General features: G+C 41.3%; 1 protein-coding gene and 1 non-coding gene across 5 annotated transcripts; both read right to left on the bottom strand.

The window, feature by feature from the left end:
• Window positions 1-12,048: 12,048 nt before the first annotated feature.
• Window positions 12,049-20,456, bottom strand: kif23 (kinesin family member 23). 4 transcript variants are annotated; one of them, XM_015964358.3, is made up of 24 exons: window positions 20,350-20,456; window positions 20,048-20,111; window positions 19,778-19,906; window positions 19,248-19,353; window positions 18,907-19,043; window positions 18,700-18,812; window positions 18,460-18,630; window positions 18,271-18,315; window positions 17,874-17,986; window positions 17,516-17,637; window positions 17,324-17,426; window positions 17,173-17,252; window positions 16,978-17,097; window positions 16,738-16,894; window positions 16,482-16,637; window positions 16,229-16,395; window positions 15,968-16,141; window positions 15,673-15,876; window positions 13,740-14,171; window positions 13,362-13,595; window positions 13,089-13,177; window positions 12,897-12,975; window positions 12,569-12,639; window positions 12,049-12,186 (listed from the first exon to the last, which is right to left on the bottom strand). In XM_015964358.3, exons 1-24 carry the CDS (start codon window positions 20,361-20,363, stop codon window positions 12,171-12,173), a joined length of 3,096 nt encoding a protein of 1,031 aa, XP_015819844.1. In that variant the 5' UTR covers window positions 20,364-20,456; the 3' UTR covers window positions 12,049-12,170. The 4 variants fall into 4 exon arrangements, with proteins under 4 accessions (XP_015819844.1, XP_015819846.1, XP_015819845.1 ...); XM_015964360.3 differs by lacking the exon at window positions 13,740-14,171; XM_015964359.3 differs by lacking the exon at window positions 18,271-18,315.
• LOC129153703 (Z30 small nucleolar RNA) lies at window positions 17,743-17,835 on the bottom strand. Its single transcript, XR_008559678.1, has one exon. It is a non-coding gene; the product is annotated as a Z30 small nucleolar RNA (small nucleolar RNA).
• Window positions 20,457-20,728: the final 272 nt, after the last annotated feature.

Genomic DNA, 20,728 nt, shown 5'->3' with positions numbered 1-20,728 from the left:
ATGGCAACCATGCCAGATTGTGTTGCCTCTGATCACCCAATGCATGTTCACCTGGGACTTATTTGTTTCCACCTGAGTTCCCCGTGATGTAAGCTCCCTGCAGCCACAGCTCTGATACCAGATCATCTAGAGACCAGATGCAGCCTGTTCCTGTTCACATCCAGTCAAATAAATCCTCGAGTCCAAGTCCTCTGAACCTGAACCAGTCAACCCTCTGTGTCTGAGAACAAAACATCTCATCAGCTGGACTGAATTTGGTGAAAATCCAAGAAAACAAGCTATTCACCATGATACGTCACATTTTTATTCAAGAAAATTAAATTGCATATTTTTATGTCGATCCTAAATTATTTGTTGGTTGGAAAAACTTTTTTTCTTGCAAAAGCAAAATATGAGTCATGAGCGTATGTACAGTCTGTGGTCATGAGCAATAGTCAGAAAACAGTGAATAATAAACAGTTTTTTGTGCTTTTATGCTTTTTTATAAATTAAACTGAGGCAAATGTGAAAAAAAATTATTAAATGGCACAGGATGATTAAAATATCACTCAGACACAAGTATCATTCATGCCACTGCATGCTTTATGTGGTGAAGTGATTGTAAACGGCCTCTAGCAATGACTTCACACACAGTTTACCCTTCCACACCACATTTTTTAAATTGAATAATTAATCTAGTAGCTGTGCAATGGCACACGGCTGCCAAATTAAAATAATCAGGTCATTCATTCTGGCAGTTGTTTGACAGTGAATAAACAAAAAACAAAGCGTCTTTGAAGAAGCTGAAATGTTCACAGAACTGTCAACAGGTCCTGGCTTGTCTGCAAAGTGCTTACGGCCACGGCGCTGAGGAATGAGTGCCGGGACTCTTGACATCCAACAATAACATCCACGTTAGAGACAGGTGATAAAAGAAATGTCATTCCTGTCAAACATGGAAGCCACTGAGGGGGGGAAAGTAAGCAGAAGTTTGTCTTCTTCCGCTTTCTTATTATCTTTATTATTATTACCAGAGCGGGCAGTCAAGGTTCACTAACAGAGCACACTTAACCGTGTATGCTGTAACATACACAACCCACACACACACACACACACACACATCTCCTGCCTGTCCTAACACCAGCCCTGCTCTGTGTGCTCTGCTAATATTGACTCTCCTGACTAACACTGCCTCTACTGAGTCAAACACAGAACTGTTTGACTAGAATTAGAACATCATTGAGATAACAGCCGCGGCCTGTCCAGGCTGGAGCTTTGGTGTTAAAGTAAAGCAGAAGAACCACCAATGATCAGAGAAGGTACAGAGGTGGACTTCACAACCAGCCTGGTGGATAAATGTTTTCACAATTTGACACTGAGTCACTGAGGCCACCGTGTTGTATGTGTTGCTGGGATGATGTCAAACGTCTTGGCAGGGAGGAATTAAAACTTTGTTTATATTGCAAAAGATGCTTTTTAATTTTCTGGTTGTAGGTCATTCTTATCGCTGGTTACACACCACAGTCATAAAGTTTATAGCTCCATCCAGCTACAAAACACACACACACAGATGACAAAACATACTTGACTATTCACCACATGCAGGCTTCTGACCTGCTTGGTAGCTTTTTTCTCACGTCTGCATTTCAATCTCTTTCTAAACTATCCTCTTTGTTTTTCACATCGAGTCTTTGAGCTCCTACTTAGCTCAGTGCTTACTACTAATCGTGTCTTTTTATCAGCACTTTTACTGTAACCTTTTTATATAGATAAAGTAAAATAAATGGTTTTATACACCCACATGTTTGCACAGCTCTGAACTGATTAAAAAAATTAAACTAATAAAACTGTGACTGAATTTATCCTTCACTGGCAGTCTGATCATCCAGTGGATTTGCCAAAATAAATAAAATAACTCAAAGCCTTACAAGGTGATCTATTCATCTCAAAAAGGGCCAAACTTCCCCAATTCCATAGTTGACTTTATTGATTTTGTGACAAAGTAGACTGAATCCAACAGGAAACAGAGAGGACAGGTAGAAAGACAAACAAAAGATGAAAAATGGAGTGGGAGACCAGGGCAGGGGAAGAGAAACGGGGGAAGAGTGGAGGACGACAACTAACAAATACCTTAGCTAAATAAATCCATCCTTTATCTGTACCTGCTCATCAATGCTTGTTTTGTCAAATTTTTTTGTCATAAATGCTCAAGACATGTTTGAATTTGGCCCTCTTTTATGTTGATTTTATCTCACAGTTTTCATTGGTTCACTTTTTCCCTTGTTTTACACATTTGTCTTCTACTTAGAATGTTTCACCTTTTTTGTCATTTGTAATCTGTAATTTGAATTGCTTTTATTTTCTGATTTATTCACTTTCTTTAACTTTGTACTGTACCATGTTCAGCGCCTTGGGATTCCTGACAGGGTTGCGGAAGGCGCCTTATAAATAAAGCTTTGATTGATTGATTGAATGCAGGGTTGTGGGGGGTTGGTGGCTATCTCCAGCAGTCTCTGGGCAAACAGGGTACACCCTGGACAGGATGCCAGTCCTTCACGGGACAACACAGATACACACAGGACAAGTAGCCATGCACACGCGCGCGCACACACACACACACACACACACACACACACACACACACACACCTAAGTGCAAGATTTGACAGACCAATGAACCTGACAGTCATGTTTTTGGACTGTGGTAAAAAGTCGAGGTACCGGGAGAGAACACAGGCGTGCAAAAGGAGAACATGCAAACTCCATGCACAAAGACTTCAGGTCAGGATTTGAACCTGGGACCTGCATGCTGCAAGGCAACAGTGACAATCACTGCACCACTGTGCAGCCCCAGTAAAAAAAAAAAATATTTATATTTGCTCTATGTGAAACTGTATTAATAGGTTATATCTAAAAGTGATATCATGAGTGAAAATTAGCATCTTTTATGCAAAACACACAACAATGTTTCCATTGGTGTTTTATTGCTTTAGTAGTGATTCATCAAGGTTGGGTAAACTTACCTGCTATATATGTGTATAATGTACAGCACTTTGGGTTTCCTTTGGATTGTTAAAAGAATTATAAATAAAACTGATGACGATAACGATGATGAATCATTGCAGGAGAGACTTTATGAAAGTGCTGCAAATGTTATTGAAGCAGTTTGGAGTACCACAGCTAGCTAGCTCCACGGTTAATTCTTGCTGCAAATATCAATACGATAGAACACCATGCATGTCGGTTAGGATTAGTGTCTGTATGAATCACTGTGGCATTCGTTGAGATTCAAGTGGTTTTGTAAGAGCAGTAATCCACTGTCTGCCTGATCTGGTTTGGCCAGAACTGGTCTGAAGTCATTCACAGAGCTAAACATCAGGACATTTCACAGCTGAGAAGATGAACGACCATCCCCCTAGTGGCCACTTCCAGTACAAGTTTTAAGTCCCGCCTCTTCCATGTAAACAATTTGAACCAGCAACGTTTGCTTACCCATTGGTGATTTTTTTCTCTCAAAAACAAGAAAATCTGAATCATATTTAAGGATATCTACCTTATTTTAAGTAAGTCAATTTTTCTAGGAAATAATTTTTATCCAAAATCGAGAGGAGCCAGTTGAGGTGGCTCGGGCATCTGATAAGGATGCCTCCTGGACGCCTCGCTGGTGAGGTTTTCCAGGCACGTCCCACCGGGAAGAGGCCTAAAGGTAGACCCAGGACACATTGGACGGACTATGTCTCACCTGGCCAGGGAATGCCTTGGGATTCCCCCAGAAGAGCTGGCCCAAGTGGCTGGGGAGAGGGAAGTGGGCCTCTCGACTTAGTCTGCTGCCTCCGCGACCCGACTCTGGATAAGCGGAAGACAATGAATGGATGGATAATTTATTTTCTTTCCAGACTAAAAACAAGATTAAATGTCTAAAAAGGATTTTTTAAACTTTTATGGACATCTATTTTGCAGTGATTCACACCATGATTGTGTGAAGGAGGGAACAGAGATGTGTTTCTGGATCCAAAAATACAACATGGCAGCACCTGTAAATGGGGTATGAAGACATCACTTTTCATGAACAAAAGCAGGAGGAAGTATTTGGTCTATCTTTACACCATGTCCGTGTTTACAGGTAACAGGTAAGTCATTCATTTTTCTTGACCTACAAACTCTCTTCAGCTGTCAGTTTGGATGAACTTTTACAGCAGGTGAAGCGATTAGCTGGCGTTCTGTTATAGAGAATAACGCATTTGTAAATGGAAAGGGGGTCAATGGGTGGAGGCTGTAACAAAGGTGAAAGGCACTATAGCTGCAGTCTGAAATGTCACAGATCTAAAAGAAATTCCATCATCTTAGATAATGATCACTTTAAAATATGTTTGGTAAAAAATCCTCTGGTTACAACTGATAAAAGAACAGTCAACTGGGTCAGCAGCAGCCATGTTTATCAACCAGCTGCAGGCTCCTGCAGATGGTTTTGCAGGAATCTTTTCTGCTTATGTGGTTTCATTCTGCTCCTACAGGCCCTTGTGTTATTCTGAAATGCCCTGGGATGTGTTTTTACTCGGTCATGTAAGCTAAATGAACCATCCACAATGTAAATGAGAAGGAAAACGAGATTGAGAGAGAGACGGGTGTAAATCTAGTGGTGCCCCTGATGTTAGCACGGAAGAGAAAAAGATGTCAGCATTTCCACACATTTCACTTTCAAATGAGCCAACGCTGATTGGAGAGTCAACCCTCTCCTCTGCACTTTACAAAGACAGCGCAAGTGCATACAAAGTATGCAACAATTTGTGAATTTGAATCGTTCTTTTGGCCTTGCTACCAGGAGTTGTCTTCTCGTACCTCTCATCTTCAAAACTTCTAAAAACCCACTGATTTCACATTCAGGCGTCGAGGGATCAATGTTGTATGAATATTTTAAAGCTTTCTGAGGACAAACGTTATGCATTTGGTGAGGAATAATCCCAACAAATGTTCTTTGTTCACATGGCAACGCAAGGCATGCACTAACAAACAAGATCTCATCTGTCTCCTCTCCATCTTGTTCCGTTTGTAATTAACAGGCATATTTGCACTTGGCACAGTGAAACATGCTGCAAGTTATTTTGTGTCCTCCATGAGAAATATTTCCTGGCATTTCTCTGTTTCCCAAATACTACAGACAGTTTGATATTAGATAAATATTTGAGCTGGCATGCAATGAAGCGTATGTCAAATGAGCAAAACACACTGGCACCATGGATGCATTTAGCTGCTCAAAGAAAAGGCAGAAAGACGAGGGAGAGGCCGAGTCTGTTGTCCATTAGAATCCACTCAGTTCTTCTACAAACTGAGAGGATGCTAGCCAAACAGGCTTATTCAAGGGGGTTCTGTGTGGACCATGTTAGCTCAGCAAATACAGCTCCACAAACACGCTTCAAAGAATCCTCCTCCGAGCCTTTGATGTGGGTATTGATCATGCAGTGGTCTGCGAGAAAAAAGGGGGACTCAGTGCAGGTTTAGCATTCTGTTCTGGCTCAGATAGAATAGATAACAGCAAAAACATGCACTCCCATCACGTCGCCCGGTGCTTCAGTTATGACAGCTGCGCAACCATTTTCTAGCTCTGAGGTGGATGCGATTAGAAGTAAAAGACAAGGGGAGAGAAAATCAGATCATTCATCATGAGGACGGGTCACAGCGCATTAAGTTCAGGAGCTGCAGCAGAATCCAAATAAAGCCAAAGCATGTGACGACAACAAGGGGCATTTGGTGACCTGGTCAGAGTAACCATGTGCATTCACGTGTTATAGCCGCAACATGTTTTTTTTTCTTGTGGGTTTTGGTGTCACGCAACAAAGGCAATGAAAGCAAAGTGAACAGAGCTAACACTTCCTCAGTCACACAGTCATGCTTTATGCTATAGAACAGCAAACAAAGCCTGTTCGTTTTAGCACAGCAAAGCAACCACCCACAGCCGTGCTCCTGTCTCACACTGGGACCATTAGTCACAATGATTTCTCTGCCAGCTGTCCTGGTGTTTGCTTTTAGCTAGCCTCACTGGCACTTTAAGGCTCATTTGAATTCTCACTTAAGTTTATTGGGCGTGTACCGACTCATTAGAATCCAGTAAGGCCCATGCAGATGTGCGCCTAAGGTGATGCTCAAAATCAGTGCTGAATGGCCGTTAATTGGGTGAACAAACAGGATGCTCTGCAAGTCAAATAAAGTTATGACCATCCAGTATTTTGCCCTAGGCAAAGCTTTTCTTTCTGTTTTATTTCTCAAAAGGTGCAAGCATCTATAGCAGTGGGCCAGGCTGTTTTAAGATAAAACTCATTGTGTTTGCATTTGCATATGCGTTTGTGTGGAGGAACCTGACTGAGCTTTATGCAGATATGAAAATCGTGTGGTGCTTTTCCACCCTCCTTCAAATGCCACCTATTATTGTTCGCAGATAAGAGAGTTCTAGAGTGACTAATTTGCATGAAAGCATTGGCAAGACAACGGTTTGGACATGCCCTGATTTTACTTTTGCGCAGCAAACGTAAATTTTGACATCAATTTCGTATTTTGTTGATTTTTCATTGTAGAACTGAAGATGCACGAGGTAAAAGAGCTGGATCAATCTCTACCACACCTAGACGCTATTTACTCCTCATCTATCATCTTGCATTGTACCGTTGTCGGCACAATAATTTTTCTGCATCTTTCATCCTTTCATTTCATCAGCAAATTGCTCAGAGTTCTTCCTAAATAATCAGCCAACTGCATGCAAAGCAGGGTTACACTGCAACGTTAACAAGATGAAATCAGGCTCTTGTTTGAAAAAAAAAAACAATAGAACCCTGACTTTTCTGTGAAGGACACTTTGTGGTTACAATGAAAGTGAGTCAACGGAAATCAGTCATGGCACACTGTCACCACAGTAAAGAAACAGCTAGCTAAAAGTGCAGCCAAGCCACACACACTGGGCAAGGAGAATACACTCAAGTGACAGCTGCAAGCACTTAGTCAGCCGCCAAGAACAAAGAAGGGGAGGAAAAACTCTTCAGCCCAATTTGGCAGCATGAGACAACACAACAAGGCTTTTCAGTATTTTTCAATAAGAAATCAGTCATGTCTTGAGTTGTGGATGTCAGGTCAGATCTTTCTGTGCTGATAGGCAGCCACAACAAGCACCTCAACTCTGAACCGGTCCAGATTCTGATGAAACCTTAAAGGGATATTTCAGATGCTTGGAGGTTGTATTCTTTGGAAATGTTATAAAAGAATGATATATGACCTGAACACTATTTAATTATTCACGTTTTGGAAACTAATTTAATTCTGATTGGATTGACAAGCTAAGGGCTAGTCCAAGTAGATCCAAGTGGATTGCAGCCATCTTGAAACAGGTCTGATCCTGGAAAAAAATGTGATTCCTGCAAAAAATGTGATTCCTGATTCTTTGCAAGTGCAAAGAGCAAAAGCAGCAACCATTTCTAACATTTGAGGTGCAGCCTAGAGCACTAACGTTCAAATGGAATATTGTAGTTTTTCTGAAATAACCATGAATTTAATGATTACTGTGTACATTTTGTGAAATTAATTGCTTTAACACATCAGCAATCCACTTTAGTTTTCAGTTCAATCAGAAATAAACATTTTGGGGCAGCAGTAAATAAGGAGGTAGAGCGAGTTATCCAGTAATCGGAGGATTGTAGGATCGATCACGGCTCCTGCTGAGAGTGCTGCTGTTGTGTCCTTAAGGAACTTAACCCGCCTTGCCTGCTGCTGGTGGTCGGAGGAACTGGCAGCGCCAGTGTTCGGCAGCCTTGTTTCCATCAGCGCACCCAGCTCTGGCTACACCAGTCTATGAACGAGTGAATGACTGATTGTGTTGTGGAGCACTTCGGTGGCGCTATACAAATACAGACCATTTACATTTACCATTTTTTTAAACTGAGGTTGTTGTTGTTGTTATGAGCTATTTACAACAGGTAAACAGGTAACAGATTTTGTTCCACAGAAACACACTTCAAAAGAGCTATGCCACCACTTTGAGGTGAAGAAAGACAGCTGCAGCTTTAACATGTGTTAAACAAGTTTTTGAAACTGCAGTTCAGCACAGGAACCAAATTAACAGAATGCTCCTGAGCAGAGCAGCCGTATGCCATGTAAGGCTATAAAAAGCAGAGCTGGAAGAGGGGAAAGGATGGACAGAGGTGTTTTGAATTACTAATCATATGAACTCAAGAGCTAAAGCAATTCTCTGCTGAACAGCTGAAAAAACTAAACTTTAACCTGCAGGAGGCTTTGTGTGTTTGTTACTCCTTTGGCTCATTGGTCACAGCAGAAGCTTTAACCTCTCAGTCAAACCGAACACAATCCCGTGCCGTTGCTGTGCATCAAAGCAGATAAAGGGTGAGAAAGCGGTTAGAACGATCCCTGCAAAAAAGGAAAAAGGACATATGAGCCCAGAGCGGGTGGGAGACGGGCTGGATGGCAGCTGCCTGGCCATCAACACTCACCTGCACTCAGCCTTGACACATGGAGACACAGAACAGGCCCCGATCAGAGCGGTTTTACAAAGCTCCACTCTCACGCAGGATTTACTCGTGTTCCTCACTAACTGACTATAATTGTCAGGGATTGTTATGCTTACCGCTAAAAGAGAGCAGAAAAGCGTGTAATAGGTTGTGGTTTTAAGGACAGCTGCGGCTGTGATTGAGTCACTTGTTTCGGCTTGCCCTTCAAATCAGCAATTATTCAGCTGATGTGCTGCAGCTTTGGAGGCAATGGAAACTATCATACCTCAGATGCCTCTCACAGCCAAGTGTGGTGTGCAACTGGATTGAGTTACGCTTTCATCGCACCTGTTTAAACCCGTGCAATTTTCACTGCCTGGTTCAGAACAGCGTGCTAATCACAGAGCCACAAAGGGGTCATGTACCTGCTGCTCAGTTCAAGTTCAACAACTCAAAATGGTAAACATAGAGCAGTAATCATTTCAGCCATAGATTTGGCCTGCACAATGTTAATGTGTGTTTGGTGTTTTAATTAAGAGTGGGGCAGTGCACGTTAATCAGTTTACCGCAACAGGTCAAGACAAGTCAACAAGATTTTGGTCAATCACCCAAAGCCTTTTATTTAACCCAAATTTTACAATTCATCTACAAGAACCAACTTCCTAGTGCGCCATTACAGTTTTTGACTGTTTGCTTTTCAAGATAGTTGGAGAGAGCTTGTTTAGAAGCCTACATTTTAGGTTTACTTAAAAGGGAGTGATGAGCTAATGGCTAGGTTGGACTGGCCAAAAACCAAAGTTTTTATTTTTTTATCTTTAGACAACATAAAGTGGAGGTTCATCAAGAAATGTATAATACTTGTTTGTTTGTTTTTTTATTTATAATTGGTCTCTCTGAGTTTCACGTGCATGCTGAACATAAATATCTTTTAAAAGTATTTTACCTGCATCGCCGGCATTAGCCACCCAAAGAAGTAATCCAAAAGGGTTTTGGATTACCATGACCTGGATGACTGAGAGCCTTCACCAACATATCGCCCAAAGAAGACAGACGAGGAAATGCTCAGGTCAGAAAAAGCTACACAGATCTACGAAAGAGCAAATTATTTGCATTCATGGACTCACCCACAATGGCTCCCAACGTGCTAATTTAGCAGCCATTAGAGCAGAGCAAAGTTAAAAGCTAACCCTTAGCATGAGTACCTCCACAAAATGGCGGAACAGGTTTGAGTTTGTGTTATTTGGGGAGAAAAAACATCAACATTGTGTTTTTTACCCAAATAAGAGAGCGAATTAAGGCAGCTGAAGAGTCATGTTGCTTTTAACCAAGCAGAGGCGAGATGTTTGCATATTATGAATATTGAGTAAATCTTCCAACCCTTCTGATTTCTGTCCCCCACTTCTCCAGCTAACTTCTGCTTCCTGAAACAGGAGCACCAGAGCTTTTTTCCAACAGAGCAAAGACAACTACTCACAAGAAATTCATTTCTGCAGCAGATTTATTAAAATAAAGTTTACGCCCACTTTAAATTTTCAATTCGTAAAAAGATTTTCATCAAAATGTTTACACATTCAGTTTCGCATTACAAATAAACTTAGCACTTGTTCATGCAAGGATCGAGGTCTTGCGGCAATATTTTATTTCTGCAGAAATAATACTAGTAGGTAATAAAAGACAGGTTGTGATATAAAAGTTCAGAAAATAAAATTTCCCTGAACTGGGGTAAAATTAAAGAGACTGCAGTTGCTTTAAGTCATAAGCAAACTAGTCTTGGCTGCCTTCGGACTAGCCATTAGCTCATAAATCCTGTCAAAATAACTCCAAACAGAGGCCATTCAGGAAGCTATCCACAACATTCCAGCATGTTTCAGAACACCTGATTTAATGGTGGAATTACATGTTCAGCATGTCACCAAGCTCTGCAATCTCTTAACTGATTAAAACAAAGAGTTCTGAATCAGAAAACCCTCTAAAACATGCTGATAAGACCAGAATTGGACAACACTCATGTTAAAAGACCAAAATAACAATATTGCATAAAAGGCAAAAACGTACACAGTACCTTTAATTATTAATGGGCCTTATCTACAATATAGACTGATGTGAAAATAATTTCATCCCAACTTTGCCAAAGGCTGCTTAGGACCTCTTCATCAGTCATTCAAGCGAAAAGTCAATAAAACGCTGCAATTAGGCCCGCTCTTTTAAAAATCTGAAGCAGTCTAATTGACTGTGTGTTCAAGTAGAACATCAAGATTCCCTCCAGCAAGTTTAATAACATTGACAAGAACCATAACACACAAACACACTAATCTTTAAGCTCTGAAATGCTAAATGCTCTATTCTTACAGATAAATGGAGCACATCCATTTATTTCCCTCAAGTGTGTTTTAACTGCTGATCCGAAGTTTTATTATATCTTTATAAAACGCAATACTTGGTTGTGGGCTTGCAGCGAGGAGCTGAGTGTGAAGTGGTGCAGCACATCAGAGCCAAGTTCCCCCCCCAAACCCCACAATATCGCATAGGAGTTTACTGGCCGCTGGTTGTTGGGCTCTTGACCCACTTCAAGAGGCTCCATGTTAGTCACTCTCCAGTGCTTTCCAGCTGAAACATAGCCAGACTGGTGGTAGATGAGATTTCAGCTGTCTCCTCAAAGCTTGGATGACAGTAACATCAGCTGGTCAGGACTCCAGTAGGGCTGGTCGATGAGAGAATGGATGCTCAACCTTCATAAAGCTGATTCCTTTTCTGCAGATGTGTGTGGTGGATGTGGCCATAGCTACAATTGTTTCTCCAATGCAACTCAAACAATTTAGTAGAACCTACTTGAATGTTTTAAAATAATCTGTAAGGAAATTAATTTTTTTTCAAGTGACAAAGCCAGCACCAAATTGCCTTTAAGTGAATTATTACTCCAATATGTGATCACTTTTGCTCAAATGTGATAAGATCCCATTTTCAGATAAAATTCCAACAAAAACACCAAACTAAGAATCAACATAAGCTTTTGTCAGACCTACAAACCAGCCCATCGAAACACAAGGTCCAATTTAACATTGGTTCTTTATGCCAGGTGACTCATTTTTCTCAAAAAAAAAAAAAAAAACACAAAAAGGCAATTCAGCTGAATGACTGGCCCCAATTATTTAACTCCTTTAGAGCTTTAATTGCATATTAAACTTAATTTTAAAGCAACCATTTAAACATTAAAAAAAAGCTTTTATTTGTAGCATGAAGCTTACACTTCTTTGCTCATAAATACAAAAGGAATGTTGCTGCTCAGGTCCCACATGAAGATTTATTAATGTCCTGTACTGCCATCTAGTGTTTCCGGAGAAAAATGATGACGTTATAAACTTACACTTTAATCTTTCACACAGAGACGCCAATAAAGGAATTTTTCCTGAGTTTACAGTGAAGACATTTCAAACACTACTAGAAGAATATAACTTATCAAGAAAACAAACTTAGAAAATAAACAAGCATATTCATGTGCCATCTTTTACACTGAAGGGTAACAAAAGCACTTCATACAACATCAAGAACACAAAACCGATTTTTTTTACAAAACCTTTGGTGACCTATGAATAAATCTTTTGCATAAAACATGAAAAACTGTTTAAAGACAAACAAAGCATTCAGACAATTGCACAGCAGCCAGGTGGGCATGGAGATTTCACACGGTTACCATCAGCAGCAACTTTTAGGGTTTTCTGCGCCTGAAACAAAACAAAATCAGGGAATCAAACGTCAGTCGTGCTGTACAGATCTGAATTAACCCCTTCATGCATAACAGTCGCTACAGTGGACAGCTACTCAAAATTTTTTTTTTTTTTTTTGCAAATAAACACAGCTATTGATTACTTTATTGCACCCATTGGACTCTAATAGTTCAAGCCATGTTCAGAATGCACGCTGTCCACCATGTAATAAACTATTTGTAAATTAAATGTTAAAATTTTCTTGTTGAAATTCATTTATTCATACCTAAAGTTGAATGAAAAATTTGTTTAAAAAAAATCATGGTCGAAGATTTCATAATTCATGCATGAAAGGTTTAAAGAGTGTTTTCAGACACGTTGCTGAATGTGGAACGCTTACTTGGACATTCCATGATGCTCATATCCAGGTGCCATTTTTGATCCGGCCTTCATTTCCAAAGCCACGGAGCACTGCAGAGGAAGAGAAAAACAAGTTTAGAAGACCCTAATGAGCCATTGGCCTCAGCTTTAACATTTCTTTTTGTCGTTGTTCTCATTACACTTCTTATACAGTTTGTATAACCCAACACATTTTGTCATTAGAGAACAAAACAATCCTAAATTACTTTTGGGATTTTCAGAACAAAACTCGATGCATATCTAAAATAGAATTTTGGCAGAAGCTGCATTAAAACACATCTTCAAAACCGTTCTAGTGAAGGTCTTACCCTCGTCTCCACGTCAGTCCAAGAGCCATCCTTTTGATCTCCGCTGGCTGCAGCACCTTCAGAAGATTTCCTTTTTCGACTTCAGAGACAAAAGTAATATTCAGTCATCGTCAGCTGGAGGACGGCAGTTCATCTGAAGCCGCTACACATCCAATTTGTCAAAAACTTTAATATTCAGAAAAACTTTGTTACCTTGTGTTTGTGGTGAGCTGCTGTTTGAGAGTCTCGATGTCTGTGAACTGAACAGCTTGTCCTCCTCCTCTGGTTTTAATCACATCTCCCTGAAAAATACATCAGTTAAAGAAAGAATCAAGATTAGAAATATAAAAAATAAAGTTGCAGGGGCAACAATTAACAGATGATTTTAGCAATTTGTTGCACCTTTTGTAATTTCAAACCAAAAACAAAAGGGGATGTAATGTGCCTCAATCAGTTATTAAAGTAATAAATAAAAGTTCACATCACCTTAATGAGTTTGGTCTGTATCTCTCCATCGGAGGCCACCTCCTGGTGAGTCAGCACATATTTGTCACACTTGGACAGGGCCTTCTCGTTAGGAGCTGACACCTGGATGGCGTTGGGGATGACGGGCTGAAGGACGGTGCCCAAGTCCAAGCTGGATGATGGTTTGTGATCCACCCATTTCTCCCCACCAGCAGAACGGGAACGGCGGTGCAGCGGACGCACTGGTGTTGTTGTCTGCCCAGATAAGGAAAATCATTCAAAGCAAGGAGGAAAAAATTATTTCACAGAAGTCTGGTGTGATAATAACAGAGTAGTTATAGTAGTCTGTTTCAGGAAATCTGTCAATCTCAGGCTGCGGTGTGCAGAAAACTCACTGACCCTGTAGCTTCTTTCTGCTAGGTCTATACCATGAAGGGAGGGGGATGGGACATCCTCCTGAATACCACAGCACCCTCTTCTGCTTTTAGCCTGGCTCAGTGCAGGGCCTTCTGGAGGCTGGGCTCTGGGAGCCCTCGGGGCCGGAGACTGGGGTGGTGTGGGGGCCCTCGGGGCAGGAGACTGGGGTGGTGTGGGGGCCCTCGAGGCAGGAGACTGGGGTGGTGTGGGGGCCCTCGAGGCCTGCAAAGCCTGACTGCTGTCTGAAGCTTCGCACTCATCACAAGAACACATAGAGCTAGCCGCTGACAAAGAACTCCTGGTGCTAGGTGAGGGGCATGAAGATCTTGGGTTCATCTCAAACTCCTCAACTCTAAAAGCACTGACTGCCTGAGACCCTGGCACTGGAATGTCGCGAAGACACTCAGTGAAGCTCTGGGGAATAAAATGAAAATGCACATTTAGCCATGGTTCAAAAATAAAAAATGCATTAACTAGGGGTGCAACGGTACAGGTAGCCCACGGTACGGTCCGTACCTCGGTACTTAGGCCACGGTCCACGGGACGGTTCGGTACATGTTTGTGCAGAAGGAGACAGCGTTTATTCTAAAACATGCATTTTATTTTTCTTCAGAGCGAAAACAGAATGTCACAATTGTAAGGACATCAGTATATGAAATAAGTTAACATTCTCTGCATTGAACACTAATACCCTCTTTCAATTATCACTTGTATGCAATACAAAATATATAAAAAATTACAAAATGTAAACAAAGACACTTGAAAATATTCTAATGGTTCCCAACCATGATACGTGATACATGAGGTAAGCAATGCAAAAGTAAAAGTGCATTTTGCGTTTTAACAAACAGGAGTTAGCTTGTGCTGTAACATCACAGTATGGAATAAATGAACCAAGTGCTTGGTTGGCTGTGGTGAAAAAAGGTGACAACTTTCCTCACTTTCCCAAGGAGGCGGGACACACCGTTGATTGACACAACCCTCTTTGCAGCGAGATTCACAGTGTGAGCAAAACAGCTAATCTGGGGTCCCAGCTCAACAGTTTCATTAACTGCATTAACAATGTTTGGAGCATTATCTGTGGCGACGGGTATAGTTTTGTTTGGCCGCTCCAGCTTCCACTCGGTGACTGCATTTTTATCTCTTCTGCTAAATGCGCACTTGTGTGGCTTTCATAGAGGGGGCGAGTCTGCAGCACGGCGCTTCATCTCCCAGTCCAGCATGTAGTGAGCCGTCACAGTCATGTAGCTCTGCGTTGCCTGAGAAGTCCAACTATCAGTTGTCAGTGCGAGGCTTTCTGCCTTAGCCAAATCACTCTCGATGGCGTTGCGTGTTTTGTCGTAAAGACCAGGGATGACGACCTGACTAAAATGTGTGCGACTGGACACAGAATAACGTCGGTCGAGCGTCTTCATTAAATGTTGAAAACCAAATTTAAAGATTTAAAAGAGCCTGGTGCCTCTTCAAACTCTTTCCTTTCAACTCCACTGCAGCTCGCCATTTCCTCGTGTCTCTTCGTTCTCAGCCAGCCGCCTAACTGTAGTAAAAGTTTGTGAGTGAGGACGCGGATGCACAATGGTGATTGGACATTAACTTGGGGGTGGGCCTTTCATCTACCTGGACCGGCAAACGCGCATGGTGCCAAGCATGAAATAAAAGAGCAGCGCAAAATCAATGGGAGTACCGAAGTCCCGCGGGACAGGAGGGCGGATTGTCCCGTGCAGGGCGTACCGAACGGTCCGGTATTTTACTGCATACCGTTGCATCCCTAGCATTAACAGAGATTGGAACACAGAACCACCAGCTAAGTTTCACTTTAGAGGGGTGACACATTTTTGGCCAAGAAGTGAATCAGTAAAACATCAAACAGGTTGTGTTATGATAGTTAGTTATTAAAACTAAAAACCAAACATACTGGAAGAACTGGGGGTGAAATAGATCTCTTTGCGGGGCGGCGTTCCTCTCTGGAAGGTATCTGAGGCCGAGGCTGACGTGGAGGAGGATCAGGACGACCAGGGGTCTTACTCTCAGTCACAATGGCCTTGAGTTGCTTCAGCTTTTCATCTTTAACCCAGAGCTTGTTTTCCATCTCCAGACGCATCGCATTAACACGTCTCTCCTGCACAAGAACACAAATGTTTAACCAGTCAGATTACTACCGAGTGTAAAGTCTGATGCATCAAAACCAACAACAATGAAAAGGAACTCACACATTCTTTCTCCCACTTGTGCTGCGTGTCCGAGACCATGCCATGCATGTGCTGCTCCATGCGTCTCCTCTCAGAGAGTTCCCTCTGCAGACGCTGACCTGTGGATTCCAGCTCCTGCTTCATGGTCCGCTTGTCATCCTCATATATTTTAGTCGTTTTCTGCAAATAATCCATCTGGAACGGGTACACGTAAGATAATTAGAAAGCTGAACACGTCTACAAATCAGTTCCATTATAAAAACTATAATGATCATCTCCAACCTTATGTTCTTGATTCTTGTTCTTCTTCTCTAAACGTTCAATCTCTGCCTTGTTGCTCTGGATGACTTTGTCTTTCTCCAAGAGCCTGCCATTTTGCTCCTGAATCAAGTGGTCTTTGGACGTGAGATTAGAGTCCAGTTCCTGTATCAGGATCGACATCATGTTGGCTGAAATCAGACAAATAAGACAGAAAGATGAACAAAGAAAAGAAACATCAAGTAACCTAATCAGTGAGAGCCGAACGAGCAGACACCTGCTTTGTTGTATTCCTCGATCATATCATGCCTGATCCTCTCCCTCTTCTGCAGAGCTTCAATGAGACGAGGCAGGGTTATGTCATCATGAGGGTCCATCAGCTCAGAGGTTGGTAGAGGGGGTAGCACCAGGTTGCTTAATGCAGAAATCCCATCTAAAAAAAATAAATAAAAACACAAACTTTACAGCCATCTGATCTTTTAACACAGCTGTCACTAAAACTATTTAAGTGGAATTGACAGACTGTTTCTTACCTTTGTCTCTCGGGCCTCCACACTCTAACTTGTGAGACAGCTCCTCTTTGAAAGCCTGGTTTCTATAGCGACGGCCTGGTGTGAAGCCACAGATCGGCCTGTCCACAGGACGAGCCACTTGCACCTCCTGGGTCACCTCTGCAAACCGCATCACTAGCTGCACAAATGGAAAATCCACCTCACGAACAGCAGAATTCAACTTCACCGTGTGAACAAAGCAATCGTGTCAGATCAACTTACCAAAGTTTCCTCGTAGTCATCCGCCTTTGGGTTCACACAAACAACCATCCGGACCTTTCCTTCTCCATCAAAGTAGTTTTTAAACAAGTGGGTTACTTTGGAGTCTCTGTAGGGGACCATCTGTAACACAGCCTTACATTATCTACCGTTTATCTGAATGTAAGTGATGCTTCGTTTTAGTCTGGCAGCACACACCTTATTAGTGCCACACATTTGGTTCTCTCTGAGAATTTCGATACAGGTCCGGAGATTCAGTAAAGACTGATTAATGTTTCCTGCAGGATAAATTGTTGTTAGATCAAAGAAAAACCAGTTAGAAAAATCTGAATCATGTTTGAGAACAAACCTGCTTCACGTATCCGTGTTCCTTCTGCCCCCGTCCTGCCGGTGCGCTCACTTCCTGCCAAGTCTACCAGGCACAGCTGACTAACGCTCACCTGGTTCTTATCCTGACAACCAAAGAGAAAAATACACTTTATTGACCCAGCTGGGATTTTAAAATGTGGGCTGAACTCATTCTGGACTCGTTCCATCTGACCTGCAGAATGTTGTCTCCATCTGCATCTAGAGGCACCTGGGCCAGTTTGATAATGAAGACGCTGTGAGAGCGGCTTGACTCTCTGTTCAGTCGAGTGTTTGCAACCTTCCTCTTCTTTTGACCTGTGGGGGAAAAAAAGAAAATGAACCAGAGAACATGATGTGCACTTTAACCTCTTCCAAACAAATTTATCAGCACAAAATTCTAAAATTTAAACCACATTTGATCTGCTCAGAGACAAAAACAACGGTCATTTCCTGGACAGAGCTGACCCAGAGATCAGCAATTCCAGGTCAGTTGTATTAAAATCATCATTGCAGTGTTTTTAAAGCAAAATGAATCTGAATAGAAAAGTCACCTCTCCAGAACACTTGAAAAGCTTCCTCAGCAGATTTTACTTCCACCTCCATACAGCCGGCCACGTACATAGTGCGATTCTGATCCTCTCTGAGGACTTTAGACTGAGGTGGTCTGCAACAACAACAAACATGTCACGCTCTGAAATGGAATCAATAAAGCATGGATTACAGATGTGCAGATGCGGGATAGGGATTGGGTTTCGCATCATTCCAGCTAATTAATATACATTTTTATTGGTATCCTGCTCTGTTTTTAGGTAGAATATTCTGTGAAAATGTCTCCAGCATTGGAGAGGTTCCATTTACTTTCTGAACGGTAGTTTTCATGTGCAAAAAAGAGCAACTCAACTACACATAGCCACTAGTCTGATTAATGAGTATTCACTGGTCACATACATGAACTCAGTGTTCTGGCGTACTGGTGTGCCTCCACCATTCCACCTAGTGAAAAGAAAAGACAAATTTTCTCTTCCATCTACTGCAGAAAATATGAACGGCTAGGAATGACACACAAAGTGTAAAGAAACCAATCATTACATGATCATATGCACATGCATACAATCAAATTACGGGTGGAAAACCTACTTTGGCTTGACTGTATCTTCTTGGGTCTCCTCCAAGAGATCGTAGATGTAGTTGTTATAAACTTCTATGTAGGAGATGAAGACGCTGTAGCTGCTGTCCTCATCCACAACTTCTGCTTTACAGGTCTCCTCTGAGTTGATCATGTCACCAATTTCAGGATCTATCCTTGGTCTAAAAACAGAAATAGAAAAATTATGCCTATATGTAGCACTGAGATGTCTCAACTAAACAGATTATTACCTGGTGGAAGGCGCTTTAGGAACAGATATGTTGTTGTCCCTTCTTTGCCGCTCCAACAAAGCGTCGACTTCACACTGAAGATCCATGCAGTTTTTATCATCCGTCTTAAAAACCTGAGCAGAATGGATTTAATTAGGCTAGGATTTTACCAAATATTAGGGTGTGCACATTTGGAGCATAAAACTATTTCCTGAACTGCTCTCTTACATATCTTTTGGCCTGGTAGGGACCAATACTGTTGAAAATCATGTCGAGAGAGCGAGGCAGAAGTCCACCCTGACCAGGACAACCAGTCATGGTGAATGTTTTTCCGCTTCCTGTCACTCCATAGGTAAAGAGTAGACCTGCAACACACACAGCTAATCAGCTGCAAACACTCAACAGAAAACCAGCCAATCTTAAATTCTTAAGAAGCTGTAGGAGAAAATGTGTGACTAGAAAATGCACTAATTTATTCAACGCACAAATTAACTAGTTGCATATGATTTAATGTTTGCTAAGCTATATATTAAAAATATAAAGTTTCTTTCTGGAATTTGCACCCTTACCATTTTTACCATGAATAAGGTCATCAACAAGAGGTTTGGCCACATGCTCAAAAAGCTCCATCTGTGAAACAGAAACTCCAAAAACCTTTTTGAAGGAGTACTGCATCTGAAAAGACAAACGGATGTATTAACACAGATCAGAAGATTAATTATGCTTCAAACATTTGATATGCCCCAAAAAATCTCAGGTTAACACAAACATATTTACAGTGTGTTATTTAGGAAAGATAGCATAAATAAGTTTAATTTTGTAAAGAGGCCATAGCTTCTTGTCTACTAAATGAATCAATGAGCTGAGACAAATGGTTAGGACATCAAAAAGGTGATTATTAATGTCCAACACTGGAACTGCTTGGTGGTATATGAGAGCACAAGCACTCAAGAAGGAAAACACTGAAAAGCACTTTTAAAAGCTGTATGATGTGTGTGACTTGAAGCTAGAATTGGGAAATTTAAGAGACCTCCTTGCATTAAAAACCTGCAGAAAATATGGATAGTTCAGAAGTACTTGTGTTCATTTAATCGTATACCTCTTTGTACTCTCCATTGCGGTTAACTTTGAAACCCTCGGGTGGATGTAGCTGGGCGGTGGTGCTGCTGATCACTTCTATGCAACACTCCTCGTCCTCCGTACTCAGAGGCCGCACACGTAAGTATACCTGGGTAACATTAAACCAAAATAAGGTGATTCGTGGTCAAACGCATTCCCTGCTCAACGAGCATCTCTCATAAATATGGCAGTTTCTGTGCTGTAGTTTGGTGTTGTTTAGCTAGCATGTTAACCAACGTCGGACACTCACTCCAACTGGGTCTTTCTGGACGTTGGGAAGCCTTTTCGGATGAAGTTTTCGAGTTTTACATTTTCTAAATGAGACAAAAGTTAAGGAAAATGCAACATTTAATCCAGCTGTTGGTATTTGTGATTTATGACAACAACGATAACTGGTTAACAAAGCAACTAGCCTAGCCCCAGCTACGCACTAGAATGGAAAGGTTCATTAGCTGATAATGCAAATAATTAGCTTATCACTTAGCGAAAACATTATAGAGACGCATAAGAAAGTCTGAACACGATGGGTGGGAATGAAAGGAAAGTACTTACACATGCCTGTTCATCGTGTTCAATTGGTTTGGGTTCACCGTTTTCCGTTTATGCGATTTTGAATCTTCCGCTCACACCAGACAGCTTTTATTTTTTTTCCAACCATGTCGAAAACAACCAATAGGAGCTCATAGACATTATCACGTGTTTTTGATTACCCCTCCTCTTTCTTTGATAAACCTTTGTTGAGAAATCATATTAGAACAAGGCGAGTTTCATAAAAGATAATTAGAACGGAAAAAGTAACACAAACGACAGTCTATGAAAAAAATAAAAACAGCCAGCATAAACAGGAAGTAATGCCATTTTAAATATTACTTTTAATTCTTAAATACAATTATTGACTTATTAGTAATTAGTTTTTTTTATTGTTTCAATG

Source organism: Nothobranchius furzeri, chromosome 4 (genome assembly GCF_043380555.1).
Source record: "Nothobranchius furzeri strain GRZ-AD chromosome 4, NfurGRZ-RIMD1, whole genome shotgun sequence".
In the NCBI taxonomy this organism is placed as follows: Eukaryota; Metazoa; Chordata; class Actinopteri; order Cyprinodontiformes; family Nothobranchiidae; genus Nothobranchius; species Nothobranchius furzeri.
Note: the sequence above shows the minus strand (reverse complement) of the source record. Positions and strands in the feature narration are given on the sequence as shown.